Below are 21,606 nucleotides of genomic sequence, written 5' to 3' on the forward strand. Positions count from 1 at the left end.
ACGCGCATGCGCCTGGCCCCTTCCGGGCGGTTCCCGGCGCGGCGGCCAATGGGGAGCGGCGGCGGGGGCGCGCGCGGCCGGCGGGCGGTGCGCAGGCGCGGCCGTGACGTCGTGCCCAGCCGCCGAGCGCGGCGACGGTTCGTGCCCGGGAGCGTTGGTCGCGCGCTCGCGGCCTCCCGCCCGCCGCCGGTGAGTCACGTGGGCCGAGGCCCCACCCCCCCCACTCCCCTCCGGTTCTCCCGCCGCCGCCCCCCCCCCCGGCCCACCGTCACCTGCCCCCTCCCCCCCCCCCCGCCCCTCCTCGTCCTCCCGCGGGCACCGGCTCGGCCGCGCAGGCCCGGCCGCCCCCCACCGCCCCTCCTCAGCCGGCCGGTCCCCCGCGCCCCTCCCTGGGGCCTGCCTGCCGCCGCCCCCGCCCGCCCGCCGCAGGCCTCCCGTGCGCCGCCACCCCTGTGCGCCGCTTGGGCCGTGCCCTGGTTTCCCCCCGCACTGTGCTCGCACCGGGACCTCGGCGGCGAGCCTCCGGCCCACGACCCCGGCACCCCGGCGGGGCCGCGGCCGCGGGGACCGGCCCCTTCCCGGCCCGCCCTGCGGAGGAAGGGCTCGGCCCACGAGCACCCCCGCGGGCCTGGCCCGGCCCCGGGGTGTCCCCACCGCGCCGGCCCGCACGGCCGCCCCTGCCCGCCCTGATCTCCCGTAGCCCGGCCCTGCCCAGCGGCACCGTCACCTCCTGCACGGCAGCTCCGCTTCCCCCTGCCGCCGCCTGCCCGCTCTTCCTCCGCCGGGCCCCTTCTCCTCGCCGAAACCCCCCTCCCGCGCCCGTCCCTTCCGGGGAGCCTCTCCGGGCAGGGCTGGACGTTGCCCCCGGCCGGGGGGAGCTGAGGGCGAGCGGCGGGGGCGGTGGGGCAGGGCTGGGCCTGAGGGCACGGGCCGCGCTTGCCTGCGAGTGGGGTGTAAGCACGCCCCGACGGAGCTGCCTTCCGTGCCCCGATGCGGCTCTTCCCAGCGCCGCTGCCTCCCCGCAGCCCGGCTCGGGGACAGGCAGCACCAGGCAGCATGCGGCTCCCTCCTGCCCGGGTGGCCCTGGCCTCCCGTAGGGAACGTTCACGTGGACACGTTTGCTCGCCTGTACCTGGGACTGTCCCCAGTACCTCTGCCAACATCTTAATATCTTTGTTTTTTGGAAGCCTGGTGTCTGAATGTATGCCCTTTGACTCTTGTGGCCTGACGAGGAGCAGAAGTTAAAACCTTGCTCTCTGGACAGAGCCCTGTCCCACACGTGCAGAGCCTGATTCCTCAAAGCACGTTTCTGTGTTGTGTTCCCGGGTTTTGGCAGTGTAATGGATTGCGTTGGCAGGTGTTCAACCTGACTTTTCTCCTCAGAAGTCCCAAATTCTAAACATGAGCTGTGCAAATCCTAATTTATTTTACCTGTGTGTTTGGTCACACCTCCCCGAGATGAGATAAAACCCCGGCGTTCCGCCCGCGTTCATCGCGCTGGTTCGGGAGGTGGTCGTGACTGCTCTCACCTTCCTCCCGCCGCCTCCCTGGGGGCTCCCTGAGAGGGGTTTCCCCCGGGCCGGCCGGCTTTCGCTCTGGCACGGATCTGAATTTGGATGTTTAGAGAAGCAGCCTTCTCTGTACTAGGTGCTACTGATTTTTAGAGGGGGGGATAAAATACAACTAGAGCCTTACCTAGATCAGAACGAGGAGAGTTGATCTTAGAGCGTCTTAGCGGCCTTAATCTAATTATCACCTTCGCTACCTCCGGCCGAGGCAGCGGTTGTTCTTTAGCAGAGTGCTTTATTCCTGTTGGTTTCTGGGGTTCAAGCCTCGACTGGAGACGGAGAAGGTGGGAATTGGGTAGAGCTGGCGTGGCCCAAGGGGAGACCTTTAGCTCCTGTGTCAGAGGCCTGTTTGACGTTTACGTCTGTCGCTGTGCCCGTTGCTTCCGTTGCCAACTGTTGCATCTCGTAACGCAAAGGCAAGAGGCTGGATTTGTTCCTCACTCACCACAACGTGGCTGCCATGGATGAGATGTTGTTCTTCCCTCCTTTGCCTATAAAATGGGGCTAATCCTGTGTAAACCAGCGAGACGGGTGGAGGAAGGAGGATGGGAGTAGTGTAAGCTAGGCCAGGAGATAAGCACCGAGTGGATGCCAGCCTCCTAGCTGTTGTCTACAGTAAAATATTTGTCCATTTTCTATATCTTACTCTCCTTGAAAAACCTGTATGTCTCTCTGCGGAGGAGCACAGTTGTGAGATGCAGGCCGTTTCACATGAAGCCTGGGGATGGCCACAGAGGCCTTTTCTGGCTTCCAGACTTCCCCCCAGAGCAGAAGTGTCTGCTACATGTGGCTGTGCATCCTCCTTTTGGCAAGGCCTGAGCTCCGTATTACCGTGGCACAGGCGATAAGAAAATTGTCTTCCAGGGCTTCATGTTGTGGAGGGAGTCTCTACATTTACTTTCCCCGTGACAGCTTAGCCTTTTAATTTGCAGTTTGCATCCTTGCAGTTGGTGTCCAGTCCTGTTTTCTGGGTTCAAAAAAATCCTTTGACTTCTTGCTGGGTCCTGTGGTTGCAGGCACCCCTTGTGGCAGAGGGGTGCTGGCTGGAGCCTGTTTCCCATCTGGGGGTACCTCTCCATGGTGGAGGACGGGGAGGGTGGCAGAGAGGGGTGGTGGTCTTGTGCTGGTGGTCTGCAGCACAGGGTGTTTGCTCTGATTCAGCTGTGCTGCCACCTGGCAGGTTTGAACACTTTTGCTCTCTCTGCTGTATTTTAGAGTCTTAAATCTCCGCAGTAGATGAGAGCAGAGAGCCTGTGGAGGGAGAAGAAGGGAACCCTTGAACTCGGTCTGCCGTTGTTGCTTGGGCTCAGCGGTGGGAGGTTGGGGGTGCCGAGGCCAAGGCCAGCAGCGAGCTCTGGAACGGGCTCCTCTGCATGACTCCCAAGTGTAGTTAATCAAAGCACAGCGGGAACAGGTGAAGCGTATCCTGTCTGTGTGCCATGCTGGGTCTGCCCCGCCTGGGAGTTGCCTCACGTGGAAGGAATCGCTTGTCTGTCTGACCCACGCCGCAAAACCCAGCGGCTTTGGGGCAGGTAGGTAGCTGTGGACTGCGGTGAAGCGACGTGCGTTTATGAACCAGCAATGGAAAGTGAACTCTCTCCTTGCCGTGCCATTGCGCTCCTGTCCCCGGGCGGTGATGAAAGGCGCCGCGTTTAAGGGAAGCTTGTAATGTTCATGTGCGTGTTTCCTCCTTCCAGGGGTAGGAGCGCGTCGAGGAGCTGCAGTGGTTATCAACAGCGACTGAAATAAGGAAGGGAATGTTGTGAGCTGGTTACACGTGTTCTCCCCAACCCAGCAAATGTGGGGAGAGCCCGGTGAAGCATGTTTTCGTGTCCTGTCTGATGCTTCGGAAAGATTGAGCCACAAAGCACACAATTCTTCAGGCTACATCTGGGTAGATGTTAGAGAAGACGGTGACAAAAGAGGGCTTGTGGCAGCTGGAGCAAAGCAGGGTGGAGAGTGCAGTAGGAAGGAGAGGAGGAGCGCAGGGCTTCAAGAAACAAGTGCTGGAAGAAGAGGAAATTAGAGTGTGACTTTAACTGAAGAAGAGCAGACTCAAGAGTGAAAGAAATGGAATGTGGCAGCAGTCACACTTGCAAATGTCCGGAGGGAAGGAATTAAAAATTAAAGGAAGTCCCCAGATGTGGAGATGAAGGGAAATAGAAGCAGCCCCTTGTATGAGCGGGGGCAAACCCTTCAGACTGGGGAGGAGTGCTCCGGAGGTGGCTGAGCAGAGCTGGGAAAATACTCTGAAAAGGGGGTGCTGGGATTGGAAAAACAGGTGGAATTCCCAAGGGAGAGGGAAAGGGGAGTCACCGGTGACACAGGCTCAGTCTGATTGGGGGAGGACAGAGCAGGGCTGAGCTGGGGGCAGGTCTGGAGAAGCTGGAAGGGAGGAGTTGCTGGGCTGGAAGCAGCAGAGGGAAAGGAGCCGGAGGCAGGAGCAGAGCCCATATATACCTCAGGTGAGCGAGACGAGCTGGGGAGTCTTTTGAGCAGGGAAGTGTGTGAGTGGCCAGAGAGACAAAGGGTTTGGAAAGAGGGCAGAGGGAAAGAAGGGGTTGATAGGCCGGAGGCAGACAGGTTGCAGGGCTGCAGAAGAGGAAGGCTGGGGAGGGAAGCGTGGTTTTGGGAGGATCGGTGTGAATGTGGCCTAAATCAGCATAATCTGCGGGAAGTTGGTGGGTTTTGCCTGGGTTTCTCCTGCACGCCAGGGTAAACGACAAGGACAGTCAGGGTGAGGTAAGCCACAGAGCTCAGCACGGAGAGGAGAGGAGAAGGTGCCTTGGAGCTGGCAGAGCAGAGATCCCGGCACGCCCTGCCGTGCTGCACCCTCTCCGGCTGCCGTGGCCTGGCTGTGCCCTGTTCCCAGCTGCACCAGGGGCCAGGGCACGCAGGTGTCCTGTGCTTCAGGGGGGCAGCAGCTGTGCCTCCCTGCCACCTTCTGCCTGGGCCTTTATGGGGCAGGTGGCCTCAGATGCAGGGCTGACGGGTGCTGGAGGAGCTCTGTGGGGCTCGAGGGGGGCGTCCCCGAGCTGTGTGGGGGCTCAGGGGGGCGGGCAGGATGGGCTCCCCAGCCTTTTGGAGGTTTGGCGAGTTGTGGAGTTGTTCTTGGGCGCAGGCGGCAGGGAGCCAGGGAATATATTTGTGTTGTGTCTTACTAATGACAGCGCTGGGGATTTCTCCCCCACACATGGTGCTCATTCAGGTAGACTGTCCCACGAGCAATTATCTCGACTCGTGTGTTCCTGATGCGATGAGGAGCTGGCGGCTGCGCTGCCCGGTGCGCGTTCTGCGCTGAGCCGAGGGGGCACGCCAACCTTTGCGAAGGCGCTGTGTGCCGGGTCGCCCCGTGTGAGGGGCTGGAGCCCTCGACCTCATCTCCGGGTGGGAGCTGAGGCAGGACCCGATGGAGGAGCACACACCGACTGCGCTGTGCGAGGAGAGGGGTGGAGAAGGTCTCTGGGGGAGGAATATCGCAGGAAAAAACTCCCAATTCGGCAGTATCTGTTTGAGTTTGAGGTGTGGCTTTGTTTTCACAGCGGAGCGTTTCAAAGGGCTGGGGTGTTCTGTTACAGCAGACCAGCGTGTTAGCAGATTGCTTCTGCTAAAGTAATTAGCAGTGATGTCATCTTTAAACTTCCGAGTAACCTATCCCTAGAATTGCTGTCCGCCCGGACCGCAGCAGCAGCCAGCTCGGACAACAAGCGCTTCCCCCTTGGTGACGGCATGGCCAGGCTCATCTCTGCGGGGTGTCAGGCTTTGCCCCAAATCGTGTGTGCTGGGGCTTGTGCTCCCTCTCCTCGGAGCTCGGTGTCTGGCAGGGGGTAGAGCACGGCCAGGGAGCTGCTGCAGAAAACCACCATTTTCTCTGGCATTACTCTTAAACTCACCATGGTCAAGAGCTGCTACCAGGTGAAACCAGAGCTTTCCCCAGCCACCACACAACCACCAGTCCAGCATTTCCTCTTGGTCACAAGGGTAAAAAAAACTTGGTTGGAGAAGTTGAGCTTCGTTTCTGCGAAGAAAGAGCTGCTCTGCAGTGGGAGCGGTTCCTTCATTAGTCAGCCAGAGTGTCTGACGCCTTGTTTTGTGACTGAACCGATGTAATTGTAATATGTTCTTGTCATTAAATGTGCCTTTAATTTTGTGCCGCAGTTCTCCAACCTTCACAAGTGTTTAGTCAGCACTAGATATTTGCCTGTCCACCATGAAGAACAAAAATTTTGAGGCAGAAGAAGAGAAAACTGGAAGGAGAAGGTGAAGGAGTCGTTAGGGCTGTCCTTGGACCTGCAGTGCAAGGGAGGCCTGGCCACGAAATGGGGAGGCAGCGGAGCAGAGGAGGAGTGACAGACCAGGAACGATGCTGTAGCTGTAATAGTCGGTGCGATAGACTCGGTGTGTAGCTCGTCCTCGACGGGCTCTTGGGCATTTGGAGTCTGGGACGAGTTGGTGTCTCCTCCTTCCACATTCAGAAAGGTTTGGTTTTCTGTAACCTGTGGCGCTCCCTCCCGCCTCCTTGTGACCAGCCGAAGTGGCATGTTCACAGGGCACCCAAAAACAGTTGGAGCTGCTTAGTGGGAACCCAGCCCTCCTTCACCCGCAGCTGCGAGCGCCTCCTCTGGTCGAGAGGCTGGTGTTTTCCGCGAGCCTCTCCCATCTCCTGCCCCCCGGGAAGGGGACGGGGGTCCTGGCTGTCTCTTCCTCCTGTGGCCTCCAGCCTCTGAGCAGCCCCTTCCCCTCAGCAGGCATTCGGATTCGAGCTGTCACTGTGGAAAGGAACTGGGCAAGAAGTCGCAGGGTCCCTCATCTTTTTTGGGGCTCGGTGTGTATTTCCCAGGTGGTCTCAGGCGGGTTAGGTGGCTCGGCTTCCCCTGCAGCAGATGCTGCTGGGCCTGGGGGTGGGAGGGGAGACGGTGGGCTGTGGCCGGGCTCCCTTGGCTCATCGCAGCCTCCGTGGGGTGGGCATTGCTCCTGCCTTGCAGATGTGGAAAGGGATGTTGGGGGATAGGCCTGGGGCTATGGCATCAGTCTGTGTCAGAGCTGGGCCTGGAGATCGGCATCTTGGTGGTGGGGACTTGCCAACAGGGTTTTAAATCTACCAGGCGCTGTTTCCATCTTCCACTAATCGTCTGCTCTGTGTCCTGGGGCACTCGGTGTCATTTCAGTGAGTATTTTTACATGACTCTGTCTCTTCTCTTGCCTTGTTAATTTTTTATTTTTTATTTTTCTAGGTGAGGTGTGGCGTACCAGATGTCGTTTTAATGATTTTATGTAGTTTTTTTAAAAGACGAATGGATTAATGAAGAAAAATTTTAGCGAAGGAAGGGGAGGAAGAAATGGAGCCATTTGGAACAAACTGAGATCTTCCCCCACGCTGCTCGGGTCATGGACAAGACAGACACGTTCAGCACCGGTTTCACCATCAGCTGTCTTCTGGGGTTGTAAAAGCACTCCCCAAAAGCTCCCCTCCAGATCTCTCCGTTAACCTACCCTGTGCTGCTTGGCAATGGTTGCTGCAGAGAAGATTTATGAAATTCCTGTCAATTCCCAAGCACCGAGTGGATACTGAGCCGGTGGAAAGGCCTGGAGAGTCAGGAGAAAGGAGCAAGTAGGAAGAGGACGAAAACACACAATCTGCTGGACCTTCCCCTCCCGCCCCCCTTGCAAAGAAAGGATTTACAGCTCAACCTTGCACCAGCTGTTCCTCGGCTTTAACAGTCAAGAGAGAAATAAATAAAATTAAACAGCCACCACCAGCCAGCCGGTCCTGGATCCCGGTGAAATCAGGGAGAGTGTTCTGTGACCCCCTCCAGCGAGGGGGAGGAGGAGGAGGAAGCACAACAGATTGCTTGCGAGACAACCCCCCTCTTCCCACACAGTGACCGGAGGGGGCTGCAGCACAGCAGAGGGCAGATTAAAAAAGGAGAAGTGGCTTCCTTGAGACTCCCGGCGTGGCTTTTTTGCAAGAAGCTTCCCGGTGTCTCGCTCTCCCACGGGGTGCTGGCTGGGGGGGAAGGTGTGCCCAGCCCCTCTCCTGGCACCCCGAGCCGTCCCTTCCCTCGGAGCTGGCTGCTGCCACCAGCCGTGGGGGACCTGCTTTCTGCGGGCTGTTGCCCGACTGAGGGAAGCTCGTAAAGGCTCCTGGCAGTTTAAAATCCAAATTCCGTTCTCTGTTCTGAATTTTTAATGTTTTTAAACCTCCTTCCCTGCGAACCCTTGTGGGGCAGGGCGTAGGCTGGACTCCTCTCCTGGGCCCCGGAGGCTGCCCTGGACTTCTCCGGACTGTCGGCTCGGGTCAGAGCCCGCCCTGGGAGCAAGCGCCGAGGCTGGGTAGCGGTTTGCCCCCGTCCCTCTCCCCTCCCCTTCTCATCTCGCTCCGAGTCCCGCTGGGCCTGGGCTATGCTGCGGGGCGGATCCCCCACCACAGCTCCAACATGCCAGCAGCATCCGGAAAAAGATTCAAACCCAGCAAATACGTCCCAGTCTCAGCTGCTGCCATCTTCCTAGTGGGAGCCACCACCCTCTTCTTTGCCTTCACGTGAGTCCCAACGCCGCAGCCAAAGAGTTGGGAGGGCGACGGGAGGCCTGGGGACCCAGCACCTTCAGTGGTGTCATGAGGTTTGGGGGGCAGAGACCACGCGGGGGGTGTCTGCCAGAGGAGCTGCAACCTCTTGCTGGGCTACAGGGGGGATGTCGTGCCCTGGGTGCTGCAGGATGGACGGTGGAGCAGCCCCGCAGTCCATTGGAGCAGTTCAGCCTTGGCTGGCCCCGTTCTGCTCGGTTTTCCCGTGGGGTGAGCCGAGGAAGTGGGGCGCGGAGGATCCCAGCGAGGCACCCTGCCACCGCTCGGCTCCGGTTCCTGGCAGCCGCTCCTCCCCTCTCTTCGGGTGTTTGCACAACTCGCTCGGCTCGCTGGCAACTCTCGCAAATCAGCCAGGCTGGGAATTAGTTTGTGACCTGTAGGTGGAAAATGGCATAGATAATTTTCTCCTTTGGAGCTAAGTGAAGTGGTTTGGTGGACTGGGGCAGGCTCCATGTTATTTTTAGAGTTTCGTAACTGATTTGTGAGCCACAAAGGAAAGTTCAAGGAGAAGTACTCTGACCCCTGCGTGGCTCTCACTGCTGTTGGCGTCAGCCTTGCTCTGAGGAGACGAGGGTTTGGTCTCTGGAGAAGACCCGAAGGAGGTGGCCTGCTGGCAGGTCACCGGGGCCCGAGGCAGACGCCTGTGTTGGCCTTGGAGGCGGTGGGGGAAGCCAGGGTGTAAAGTGGTCCCAGGTGCTGCTGGAGAGGGCCAGGCTGTACTGTAGGGATCTGCCCGGGCTGGGCGAAGGGTAGGGCTGCTGCTCACGTTAACATTTTCCCTCCCTGGGTGATAAACAGCTTATTAACGCTCGCTTGGGGCCGAGCTGAGCCGGTTCTGGGTTGGTGGCGGGCGGAGGCAGGACCTCGGGGTGCAGTGGAGGCTGCCGAGCCGGCGGTGAGCCCCTGGCAGGGAGCTGCCTGTGCTCCCCGCTCGAGAGGCCGCAGCCGGGCTGGGCTGAGACACGTGTGTGCCGGGCAGGAGCCCTGGAGCACGGCACTGGGACTGGCTGCCAAATCCTGCAGCACGTTCCTGGGGTCGGGGTCTGAGGGTGGGTGTCTGGGGGGAAAGCAGCGAGATCTGATGGTGAGACCAGTGTTTTTGTGCTCACAGCATGGAGGGCTGGATGGTGGCTCGGTGCAAAGGGTTTGGGATTGTCAGGGCAGTCTGGAGATGCCCCGGCTGCCAGGCTGGGGGTGCAGCAGCAGCCACCATTCCAGGCAGGGGGGAGGAGGGCAGGGGGTGACTGCTCCCTGCATCTGCTCAGGCAGGCTGGCCAGGCGGCTGCTCTTGGCTCTGATTTGCCTCTTTGAGCCTCTCCCCATCCCTCCGTCCCTCACCCCATCCCTGCATCCCTCTCCCATCCGTTGGTTTCATCCTCGAGGCTGGGGATCAGCCCAGCTCCCTTTCTTCTCCCTGCCTGACCATTTCTCTTCACTGACAGCTGCTCCTGGCTGGGCGGAGAGGGAGGTGCACCCCCTGCTCCTGGAGAGCCGCTCCCTGGGCTGATTTTGCTCTTGGGGGGCACCTTCCCTTGCGCCCTGGTGAGGGTTTTATGCTGGGGCTGGGCTGGCAGGGCAGCAGGAGGCAAAAGAGCTGGACGGGGATGGCTGCTGCCGCTCCCTGGGACGGAGCCGTCCAACGGCTGGAAGGTCACCGCGGCTTTAACGCCTGGCAACAACCGGGCAATAAAAGAGTAATTTGAGGAGTAAAGGACAGAGCGGGAGGCAGCTGGTGGTGTCGCTCAGCAGCAGTCCCCCCGCCCGACACCCAGCACTCGGCAGCCCCGTGTCGCTGCCAGCTCCAGGCTGTCAGACACTCGCAGAAGTCATTGACTCTGTGCTCCCGCTTCAAGGGGATGAAAGAGAAGAGAAGGGAGGGCAACATCCTCCGAGCACGTGACGCACCATGACTTGAGGGGACAGGCGTGCCTCCACTTGGTCACGGCTGGCTGCGCTTTGGGGGGCAATGGCAGGGCAGCCCTACCCCCAAACCCCGTCCTGGCAGCCATGGCTGAGCCCCTGGCCCCGGGCTGGCCGATAGCAGCCGCTTGTCAGCCACGGTGCGAGGCCGAGCCGGGAGCTGTCGCCGCAGAGCAGGTTTGTTCAGAACAGGAACACCTGGGCAGGGTCGCTTTAATTGTAGGTCAGTGGATGTTATTTAACCTACTTTAGAACATCAAATTAAATCTCGAGCAGAGCGCAGTGCACTTTCACACGGGTTGTTCGGTGGGGAGGGAATTGCGTTACTCGCCGGCCTTACATTTCTCTTGGGGCAGCTCCCGCTGGGCCACTGGGGTGGGGTGGAAGGACGTACGGACCCACGGCGAGCTTTGCCTCCTGCCTGCACAGCCACTTCCCTGCAGAGCGCGGAGCCTCCACTCCCTGCCTGGCCAAAGAGGCGAGCGGGATGCCAGCCCCCCTCTGCGGCACCTGCTGCAGACCCGCTCAGGAGGGTTTCACTGTCCCAGCCGGACCTAGAGCTCATCCTTTGGGAACTGGAAGGGGAGTTGTGCAGCGGGGAGGCACCGGGACACCTCCCGCGGGGCTGACCCTGTGCAGAGAGTAGCCGAGGCTCAGCCAGCTCTCTTGAACATCTCCGATTGTGTTATTTCTAGCATATCCACTGGATGCCTTTTGGTCCATCCCCACTGGCCCAGGTTTTATATCTCTGGGCCAAGAACTCTATTTAATTGATTAATTTAATTAGGAGATCTGCAGAACACATGGCAGTTGAAATTTGCTGAGGCCGATCGTGCTGGAGGGAGCGGGGATGCTCGCATCCTCCATCTGGAAGGAGTGGGTGTCTCTGACTCACTGGGGTCTCATACAGGTGCTGCTTTAGGACCAGAATTCCCCCATGGGGTCAGTTTGCTCAGTCCTGCGTCTCCCCGCTGGCCTGTGCTGGTCCCTGCTCCTCGTGCAGGTGAGGAGGTGCTTGGCCTCTCCCTCCCCCGGGAGGTGGGGAACACCTTGGCGGGGGCTCTCTGGACAGAGGCTCTCTCAGCCTCCTCCTTCAGCCTCAACTCTCGTCCGTGGCCACAGCTCCACATATAAACTTTCTTGCAGTTGGGTGAATCTGTCTGTAAAACCTCTGTCCCTGACTTGTCCTGCCATCCTTGCACCTGGGAATGCTGTTTGGGGAAGGAGCTCTCGCTTCCCCCAGTGCTGGCGGGGGAGAGGACAGGGAGGTGAGGACGGGGACGCTGGGGCGGGAGGCAGCCGTCCCTGCAGGCCGTGGTGCCTCTGGCTGGACCCAGACCTGTGGCAGTGAGCGGGGGTTGTGTGCACAGCACGGCCAGAGAGAGCTGGAGGGGCTGCGAGGTTGGGGAGGTAAGCCTGGCCCTGGCACAGCCTCGGGTCGGAGTCCAGGGGTGCAGGCGGGCTGGGGCGGCTTTCTCCCGGGAGAGGGCAGGGGACAAGGGGCTGCGGGTGGCTCCGAGCCTGTGGAGGGCAGGGGAAGTCAGGTTGGGGAGTGACGGGCTTCTTCTGGTATGACTAGTGGCAAGCAGCTCGTCTCGGATCCAGATGTGACTCAGTTTGCCCGAGGTTCCCCGATTTCTCTTATGTGCTGCCAGAGACAAGTCTCGACAGCTCTCCTAGTGATGGGCGTGCTCGGCATCCCGATCTGGAGAGGGAACCTGGTGAGTTCTCTCCCTGGGACCTGCATGGCCACGATGGCGAGCAGCCTCCCTCTTCCTCCTCCGCTGCAGATGCCTGGCTGCCCCTGGGAACCCTGTGCTCGGGAACCCTGTGCTCTCCATCTGTGAGAGCAAAAGGCAGGAACACGTCGGTGCTTCTGATAAGGAGGTGTCCCCTCGGGGCTCGGCAGCCACCTTTGCTCCCTGTGTTCCCTCCCGTGAGGTGGGGCTGATCTCGGGGAGGCAACTCCCCTGGCTTTGGGGCCATGGACGCCAGCGAGTGGTTTGGTTCAAGTAACATATGGTTTGTGTGTCGTGAGGATTCCTGCTTCCTTCCCGCGGCACGGTGGGGTCCCTGGGAGCAGAGCAGGCAGTGGACTGCCGTGCTTGGGAGACCCCTGGCATTGTGCTTGCGACCCTGGGGCCATCCTCGTAAGCTGCGGGTCCTGTGGTCCCTGGGGAGGGCGTTCTGCTTGCTCTGGCCCATAAAATCCCACCCCGGGGTGGCTTTGCATCCCCAGCCGGTTGTGGAGGGTGTGAAGTTGGCCCGATGCAGAGCAGCCCGCCTGGCCAATGGCACACAGCTGGCAAGACCTGGTAGGGATGGGGGTTGAAAGGTGGCCCCGAGGCACCACATCAGCTTCTCACATCAGATCTCCTTTCTGAAGGCCCAGGTTTGATCTTTCATCCCCCTGTGGCGTCCGGCTGGCAGGTTGGCACTCAGAGCAATTGGGGTCTGGCCGCAGGGTTTGCGGCCACCCTGGAGGCTGGGCTTGGTGGCTGCGCGGCCTCTGCCCCGTCTGTGGCTGAACATGCGGCCCAGAGCAGAGCTGCCCTGGCGGGGGATCCAGGTCTCCTCCGTTTGACCCTCTCTCATCGCTCGTTGCCCTCTCAGGGCCGTGGCTGCGTCCTCCTCAGTGCTAAGGTGTCTGGGGCTGAAGGGTTGGTCTGTCCCACGCCAGGGACCTGCCCCAGGAGCTGTGCTTCTCCCTCCTGGAAGGTGATGGGAGAGGTGTTCCCTTCCCCCCTGAAGGCCAGTCCTTCCCTCTCTGCCTGCCCCAGAGCTTTTCCTCTGCGTTGGCCTTCGCTGAGGCCGTGCAGTCTTTCCCCTGCCTTGCCAGGGTGTGTCTTTTGAGGACCTGGGCTGCCCGTTTGGCTCAGCCTTGCTGTTGGCATTTCCCTTGCGCAGGGATGGCTGGCATGCCGTGGGTCGCCCTGGCTCCCCTCCATCCCCTTCAAGCAAAGATTTGGGCTGGCATTTCCCTTCCTAGAGAGAGGAGCTCCTTGCTCGGGGTTTCTGGAAGGGCTTTTCCTACCTTCAGGGCTCATCTCCTGCCCCTTTTCCTCTGGCATTCTTCCCTCTGCTGCTCATAAGAGTGGGGCTGAGAGTGGAGCTGGGGAGGCTGCTGGCATCGGGGTGCTTGGCTCAGTGACGTGGGGCGCTTGGCTCTGCCCTCCCTAGGGCACAGTGACATTATGAGCAGCCACCTTCCCCTTGGCGCTGCCCATGTCCAGTGCCCAGGGCAGGAGAGGAGAGAAACACCCCTCCAAAGGGCTGTGCCGTGCCAGGAGGGCAGAGAGCGGCCCTGTGGGGACCCTCGAGGACCTTGAAACCGCACTGCTGGCGACGCCCCGGCATTGGGAGCCGTGGGGAGCAGGCGGATGCCCCTTGCCCAGCTCTGCTTTGGGTGCTCCCTGCCCTGCCAGCCTGCCCCACCTCAAATACCAGTTTGCCCTCTGTGAGACTGAGATACTTTCTTGCCTTCGTTTTCTGCCAACCGTTTAAACCACTGAACGTTTCTTGCCGGTGTTGTTCCGTGGGCACAGCCCGGCCGTGGCAGGGGAAGGGGAAGCCAGGCGCCGTGTGAGCTCTGCGCTCCTGGCGTGGCTTCCAGCGGTGCTGGTCATGCTGGGCTCGAGGTGGCTACTGTGTTCTTCCCTTGCTCAGGTCTTGGCCTCGTCACGTATGCCCTGTTCCTCTCCAAGCCGCTCTCTGAGGGTTTCAGGGCACAGATTGGAGAGGGCCCATCCCGGCTGTGTGCTGCGGAGGATCCGCCTGGCCGGCTTCCAGTGGGGACCGACCGCCTCGGGAGGCAGAGCCGGCATGGCTGGTGCCGAGCGAGTTGTCAAGGAGCCGCTCCCGGCCCCCGAGGGGAGCTCTTGGTGAAACGCCGAGAGATGCTGCCCCAGATAGGTAGAGGTGGGAAGTTATCGCCCAAGGTGCCAGGAGGGCAAGGCACTCAGGGGCTCCTGGGCAGCGTGGAGGGATGGGGTAGGGTGCGGAAGAGGTTTTGGTGAAGTTTGCAGGTGCAACCCTGATCTGGTGTGAGGGGTCAGTGCCTGGAGGGGCTGCTGAGGGTGGAGTTGTGAGGAGGAGGTCTTGTAAAGTCGAGGGGGTTTGTCCTCCCGTTCTCCTCTGGACGGGGATGGCTGTGTCCTTGTCCAGCGGAGGGCAGGTACTGCTGCTGCCTCCCGCCCTCTCCAGGTGCAGGAAGGGCCGGGGCATGGAGTCGTGCCTGCCTCTCCCTCTGCTGCCGGTGTGCCCGCTCCTCCAGCCCAGACCTGGCTTCTCTCCCACCCGCCGCTTGCTTGGCGGCAGCTCCTCCACCTGCCACCACCCCTATCCCTGTCCCCTCACTGCCCCACGGACTGGGCTGAACTGGGGGCAGAGCCCTGGGCCAAGGGTTTGTTCCCTGTCAGAGCAGACTCAGGGCTGCAGTGACAGGGACAGGTGGGGGGGCCTCGCCCCATCCCCCAGCTGCATCAGAGTGGGTGGTGGCAGAGGAGGGGACGGGAGGGCACCTGCCCCTTCGCCTCTACCTGCTCGGGGCCGTGGGCGCTGGCAGCGCTGGCACCGCACATCACCCTGCCCTGTGCTCTGCCCCTCCCTGCCCTGGCTGCCTAAATCCATCTGCACTTACTGCTGTGGGGGGAAGAGAGGGACAGATGCTGCCCTAGATCTGCAGGATTAAAATCCCAGCAGCAAAGCAGATTAGGGTATTACGCTGGCGCCTCTGAGGGGGAAGCCCGCTGCCCTGAGCCTGCCCACCCGGTGGCGATTCCCCCACTGTGCCCCCCCGGGGCCCCTCGGAGGAGCGGGGCGGTGACGGGGTCCCTGTGGCGGTGGGGTCCCACGCTAGCAGCACCCGTGGGGCTGTGGGTGCAAGAGGTGGGCGGTGGGTTTGCTCTCTGGTTTACCGGAGCGCTCCCCGCGCCAGCCCCCCGCGAGTGCTCCCCCGGGGCTGGGTTAGGCTGGTCTGCGGAGGGGGGCTGAGCACTCCCGAGGTCAGGCTAGCCTGGGCACAGCCCAGGTTTAGGTGTGGAGGGCCCTAGGTGAGAGCAAAAGGAAGAATTGGTGGCAGGGAACCTCCACAGCTGCCTGCCTGGGCAGGAGCCTGGAAATACAGCCCAAGAGCGAGCAACACGGACGTCCCGGCCAGGCCACCATCAAGCACGGCAGGAACGGCTCGCGGGGCTAGCTATGGGGCTCAAGGGGGGGGTCAGCACCTGCTTGGCCCTTGCTCACCCCAAGGGCTCCGTCAGAGCCTGGTGACACCCGTGGGGGGCGATGCGGGGGGCTGCATGGAGCGGTGGCCTGTGGAAGGGGGCTGGCGTGTCTCACTGTCCCATGCCCGCAGGTGCCCGGGGCTCAGTCTGTACGTCTCCCCAGTCATTCCTGTCTACAATGCCATTGTCTTCCTCTTCGTGCTGGCCAACTTCAGCATGGCCACCTTCATGGACCCAGGCATATTCCCGCGAGGTGAGTCTGGCTCTGCTTGGGAAGTGTCTGGGGTACAGCTACCTCCTTCCACCCTTCCTCCGAGGTAGAGGATCCACCGACCCCACGAGGCTCAAGGAGAGCCCTCCTCACCCTGCCCATGTGGTGACACCACGGGGACAGTAGCCCTGGGTCCAGCCTGCAGGACCAGGTTGGGGAAGCAGCATAAGTCCTGCACCCCGTATTGGGTACCTGCAGCTCAGGCGGCTGTCCTGGTTACAGGGCAGGGCCTGGGAGAGCCCCCCCAACTCCTCGACCTGTATTTGGGGGTCCCAGGCTGGTCCCTGTGCATGGCAAGATGGTGACAGAGAAGGGCGACGCTGGGCACCCCCGGGGCGGGAGGGCAGCTGGGCCCCAGCGTTGCCTCCCCCCGCACCCTGACACATGGCTGCGCTGGGCTTTCCCATCAGCTGAGGAGGATGAGGACAAGGAGGACGACTTCCGAGCTCCGCTCTACAAGACGGTGGAGATCAAGGGCATTCAGGTGCGCATGAAGTGGTGCGCGACCTGCCGCTTCTACCGGCCACCGCGCTGCTCCCACTGCAGCGTCTGCGACAACTGTGTGGAGGTGAGGAACCGCCGGGTCTCGGTGCCCCTTCGTTTCCATGTAGATTTAACCTGGTGCAGGCCACCGAGCCCCTCACCGTCTCTTCTCCCCACCGACAGGAGTTTGACCATCACTGCCCCTGGGTCAACAACTGCATCGGGCGGCGCAATTACCGTTACTTCTTCCTCTTCCTGTTGTCGCTCACCACGCACATCATGGGAGTGTTCGGTTTCGGCCTGCTCTACGTCCTCTACCAGGTGGAGGAGCTCTCCGGTGTCCGCATGGCCGTCACGTATCCTCTGCCAGGCTGCAGGAGCGGGGCCGAGGCGGGAGGGCGTTGGTGGGGCTCAGGACGGCATGGGGTGGAGGAGGGCCATGGCTTTTCCTTAGCTGGCTGCTGATAGCATGGTGGTGATGTGCGTGGCTGGCTTGTTCTTCATTCCCGTTGCGGGCCTTACAGGGTTCCACGTGGTGCTCGTGGCGAGGGGTCGCACTACCAATGAACAGGTACGTCTGTGGGGCTGCCGACCCCTGCCAGGCTACGTCTGGAGATGTTTTGGGGCTCCCCGGGCAAAGATGGAGGTGGACGGGGTGGATTGAGGCACGGGAAGGGCACTGAGCTGCCTGGGGGCTAGAGCCCAGGCTGTCCCCACGGGGGGGAAGCTGGGAGCACCTCGTCTGCACAGCCTGGGGACAGGGGATCTTCGCTGCTGCTCCTCGGGGGGGTGCTGGGGAGAGGATGGAGCCGGGGCGGCTCTTGTTGGGCAGGCGAAGAGCGATGGGTGCACCCTGAAACAAGGCAACTTCCAGTGAGACATCAGGGAAAGGTTTTTCCTCTTGAGGGTAGTTGAACACTGGGATGGGGACCTGGAAAAGGGGGAGTATCTCCAAGTATCCCCTTGGAGATGGTCACGAGTGAGTTGGCCAAACGCTGACCGGAGCCCCCCGAGGTCCCCGCCTGCCCCGGTATGCTGTGACACTCCTCATCCCTCAGGTGACGGGCAAGTTCCGCGGAGGTGTCAACCCCTTCACTAACGGTTGCTGTAAGAACGTCAGCCGGGTCCTCTGCAGCTCCCCGGCTCCCAGGTGAGCTCGGCACAGCGCAGCAGTGCCCCTCCACCCTGCAAGCCCCCGGCAGACTGCCCCGTCACGAGCTCTGGGCCTTGACCCTCCTCCCGCCGCTCCCCACAGGTACCTCGGGCGCCCGAAGGCCGAGCAGACGGTTCTGGTGCGACCCCCCTTCTTGCGGCCCGAGGTGTCAGACGGTCAGATCACAGTCAAGATCATGGACAACGGTATCCAGACAGAGCTGAAGAGGACGAAGGTGAGGAAGGTGGGGATTAACGCTCCCTGTGTTGGGGCCCTCCGTGGAGCCCAGGGGTGCGAGCCTGCATCCGTGAGTAAAGAACCGAGTGAGCCTTGTCACGTTGCCTGTCCCCCTCCGTGTTGTCCTGTTCTGTGTCCCCACAGGACAGAAACCTTGTCCCTCCTGTGCGGCAGTGACCACATGAGGCTCTTCCCCCTCCGTTGCCCTTCCCCACCCCATCCTTCCCCCTTGCAACCTCATTCAGAGCTCCCCCTTCCTCAGAACTTTCCGTCACCGGAGGCACACGCCGCCTTCAAGCACTCAGCATGTCGAATGGCCCGGGAGGCAACGAGAGCCCCTGTAACGCCACTGCCCGCTCCCTGCCTGCCGAGGGGAGGCCCGAGGCCTTGGCACCCTCTGACCCTCCCTCTGCACTTTGTCTCTGCAGTCCAAAGGAAGCCTGGAGGTGACGGAGAGCCAGTCTGCTGACGCCGAACCACCCCCCCCACCTAAGCCAGACCTCAGCCGCTACACGGGCCTGAGGACACACTTAACCCTGGCCACCAACGAGGGTAAGGAAGGCATGCAGGGTCCCCAGAGGGAGCCCAGGGCTGCGCCAGGCAGACCAGGAACCAGAGCCGTAGGTGGAACAGGCGGCAGGGCAGGCCCGAAGCACATCAGCACCACCGCACCGTGGGGCAGGACGTGCCCGCGTTTCTGGGCTGGTACATGCAGCCCCTCGCACTTGGAGAAGCCTGTGGGATACTCACAGCCAGCTCTGCTCCGTCGGAGAGGAGCAGGAGGCCGCTGCAAGCCAGTGCGGGGCTTGTCCAGAGCCGCTGCGAGCCGTGGAGGCCTGCAACGGGCCGGCTGGCGGGCTGCGGGCAGGCGCGGGAGCGTCGCCGGGACGAAGGAGGTGAAGGAGTGGCAGGCCCGGCATGGCAGCAGAGGGCACGTTTGCGGCAGCCGGCGCAGTTGCTTTCCCTGCTCCCCTGCGCACCGGCAAAGCGGTGCTTGGAGCCGCCTGCGAGGGCTTGGCGAGAGAGGTGGGATGTGAAGGGCGGAGCTCGGAAGCAGCTGCTCCCCGCAGCTCTCCCGGGCTGCCTGGAGAAGGGCTGTGGCACGCCAGGGGGTGGCCAGTGGCTCTGTGAAGCACCCGGCCCCCGCCACCGCCTCCTGCGGTGCCCACCCTGGCGTGTGGCCCAGCCGGGCTGTGGAAGTGCCAGCCCCAAACGTCGCCTCAGGGACTCGTTTCCCATCCCGCTCCATTTCATCTGCCCCCGTGCGCCTCTCCTCCAGCCCGTCCCTCTGTCTGCCTCCCCGGTCTGTCCGCCCCAGGCTCAGAGCTGGTTCTTGGGAAGGGAGGGCAGGGCTCTGCGCAGCCCCAGGCAGCCGCTGTGTCTGAGCCCCCTTCTCTCCTCTCTTCCCGCCCGCAGACAGCAGCCTGCTAGGCAAGGACAGCCCCCCGACCCCCACCATGTACAAGTACCGGCCCGGCTACAGCAGCAGCAGCAGCTCGGCAGCTCTCCCCCACTCCACCAGCGCCAAGGTAAGGCCGTGCCTGCCGCCACCCCAGCCCAGCAAGGGTGGAGCCTGGCCTCGAGGGGATGCCCCCAGCTTGGGGGAGGCTCTGGGGTGGGCGGTCAGAGCCTTGCAGGGGGCCCCATATTTCTGTGGTTAACGGCTGCATCTCTGCCCCTCAGCTGAGCCGAGTGAACAGCCTGAAGGAGCCCAACTCCATCTGCGAGAGCAGCCGCCAGCCCAACTACCGCTCGGAGCCGAGCCTGGAGCCTGAGAGCTTCCGCTCACCCACCTTCGGCAAGAGCTTCCACTTTGACCCGCTCTCCAGCGGCTCCCGCTCCTCCAGCCTCAAGTCGGCCCAGGGCACGGGCTTTGAGATGGGCCACCTCCAGTCCATCCGCTCCGAGGGCACCACCTCCACCTCCTACAAGAGCCTGGTGAACCAGACGCGCAACGGCAGCCTGTCATACGACAGCCTGCTGACACCCTCCGACAGCCCCGACTTCGAGTCCGTGCAGGCGGGCCCGGAGCCCGACCCGCCGGTGGGTTACACCTCGCCCTTCCTCTCGGCCCGCATCGCCCAGCAGAGAGAGACCGACCTGCACGGCCGCTTCGCCGGCGCCGTCTCCCCCAAGCACGCGCCACCCCGCGAGCCCTCGCCCGTGCGCTATGACAATCTCTCCCGCCACATCGTGGCCTCCATCCAGGAGCGGGAGAAGCTGCTGCAGCAGCCGCCGGCTGCGGGCAGGGAGGAGGACGCGGGGCTGGCGGACTCGGGCCTCCAGTCAACACCGGGCTCCAGCAACGCCCCCCGCACCAGCTCCTCCTCGGACGATTCGAAGCGCTCGCCCCTGGGCAAGAACCCACTCACCCGCCCGGCCCCTCCCCGCTTTGGCAAGCCCGAGCCCCCCCACGCGCTCCGGGTGCGCTCCCTGGGCTCCCCTGACCAGCCCGCAGCCCCCCACCTGGGCAAATCCGTGTCTTACAGCAGCCAAAAACCAGCGTCTCAGGCCAGCGTCCCCGAGACGGAGGAGGTGGCCTTGCAGCCCTTACTGGCGCCAAAGTAAGTACCTGCCCAGTGCCCGTCCCCCCTCATTGTTCCTCCCTCCTCAGCACCAGCTCCCTGGGCAATGAAGCGCCCCTGTAGCCTGGAGAGGGGTGAGGGAACTAACCCCCCCCCTTCCCAGAACAGAGCAGGTGCCCCCAGGACACCCCCTGGGCCTCGGGGAGCTGGAGCGGCATGGGGGGCGGGGGGGGGGCAGGGCCAGGGCTGCGCTGGCAGCCAGGGTTTCTCCCAGGGGTGACGGCAGCCCCTCGGTGCCCTGCTCCCTCCCGCCTCACGCTGTGTCCGTCCGTCCTTCCCTCCCCAGGGACGAGGTGCAGATGAGAACAGCCTACAGCAAGTCCAATGGGCAGCCCAAGAGCCTGGGCTCGGCCCCCCCGGGCCCGGGGCCAGTGCCACTCAGCAGCCCCACGCGTGGAGGTGTCAAGAAGGTCTCGGGCGTGGGGGGCACCACCTACGAGATCTCGGTATGAGGGGCAGAGCCGCTCGCCCCCCGCCTCCTCCCCGCCCGCCCCGAGGGACGTTCTGCGGCTGGATGCTCTGCGGACTCCAGCGAGAGCCGGATCGGGGGGAACCGGGCCCGCGGCCCCCTCTGCTTCTCTTTCTCCACCCCTCCCGGGACCTGGGGGGCTACACCCCCCCCCCGCCCGCCGAGGACTGCCGCCGGCAGCCACCCTGGCTGGGCACAGGGCCGGGGGGGCTGCGTCCTGCAGCCGCACGCCCTGGCACCATCTCGGCTGGGCCAGCCACTTGTGGGCCTTGTGCAATCAATCGCTCGCCTAGCGTGGTAGGAATGGATTGTTTTTAAACCAGAATACTTTTTTTTATTATTATTGTTACGGATTCTATTTTTTTTCTCTTTCTGAGTTACCAGGTGTGTGTATATATAAATATCTATATATATAAATATAAATATTAAAAAAAAAAAAAGCAGAAATTATATATCTTACCCAGAGAGAGGAAGAAACTACCCGTTCCCTGCCCAGGGCCTGGGCCCCTGCCTCGTCCCCATCCCCGAAGGAGGGTTGTGGGGCCGGGGCTGCCCCCTGCATTCCGGAACAAGCTGGGGAGGGTGCCTGGCTCCCCCCCCTCTGAAGTGGGGCCAGCAGGGCTGTGGGATGGCAGGTGCCCCCCCTCCCCAGGGCACCCTGTTCCCCCGCCAAAGACCGAGGTGCTTCCAGCCAAGGACGCTCCCCTCCCCAGTTTTTTGCTTGAGAAGCCTCCAGCCTTCCCTCCTGGGGCCGTGGCGGCCTGGGGAGGAGGAAGGGCTGAGGGGCAGCCCCCTCCCACACACCCCCAAAACCCAACCGCCAGCTGGTGTGGTGGGCGCTGACTGGCACAGAAAAACGGTCGTGGGCTCCAGCCTTTTCTCCACCTGCGGTTTTTGCTCTTTTTATGTTTCCCCAGGGTTTGTGTTGGTGGAGGGGGGGGGCTTGTTTTTGTTGGGTTTTGTTTGTTGTTTTTTTTAAATGGGTCTGATAGGGTTTTCTCGCTGTCACGTGGTTGTTTTTATTTCCGTTCGGGGAAGAGGAAGGCCGGCAGGGTGCATCCCTGTAAAGCAATATTTTCTCATCACATGCCAAAAACAAAAATGCAGCC

The 21,606-nt window shown here is 62.1% G+C and overlaps 1 protein-coding gene across 1 annotated transcript; it reads left to right on the forward strand.

The window, feature by feature from the left end:
• The first annotated feature begins 85 nt into the window (after nt 1–85).
• ZDHHC5 (zDHHC palmitoyltransferase 5) lies at nt 86–21,571 on the forward strand. Its single transcript, XM_074917810.1, has 12 exons — nt 86–189; nt 6,803–8,109; nt 15,431–15,552; nt 15,981–16,138; nt 16,237–16,409; nt 16,522–16,624; nt 17,112–17,203; nt 17,309–17,441; nt 17,872–17,995; nt 18,860–18,972; nt 19,127–20,007; nt 20,315–21,571. Exons 2-12 carry the CDS (start codon nt 8,006–8,008, stop codon nt 20,478–20,480), a joined length of 2,169 nt encoding a protein of 722 aa, XP_074773911.1. The 5' UTR covers nt 86–189; nt 6,803–8,005; the 3' UTR covers nt 20,481–21,571.
• The last annotated feature ends 35 nt before the right edge of the window (nt 21,572–21,606 follow it).

This window comes from Athene noctua, chromosome 14, assembly GCF_965140245.1.
Source record: "Athene noctua chromosome 14, bAthNoc1.hap1.1, whole genome shotgun sequence".
Taxonomy (NCBI): Eukaryota; Metazoa; Chordata; class Aves; order Strigiformes; family Strigidae; genus Athene; species Athene noctua.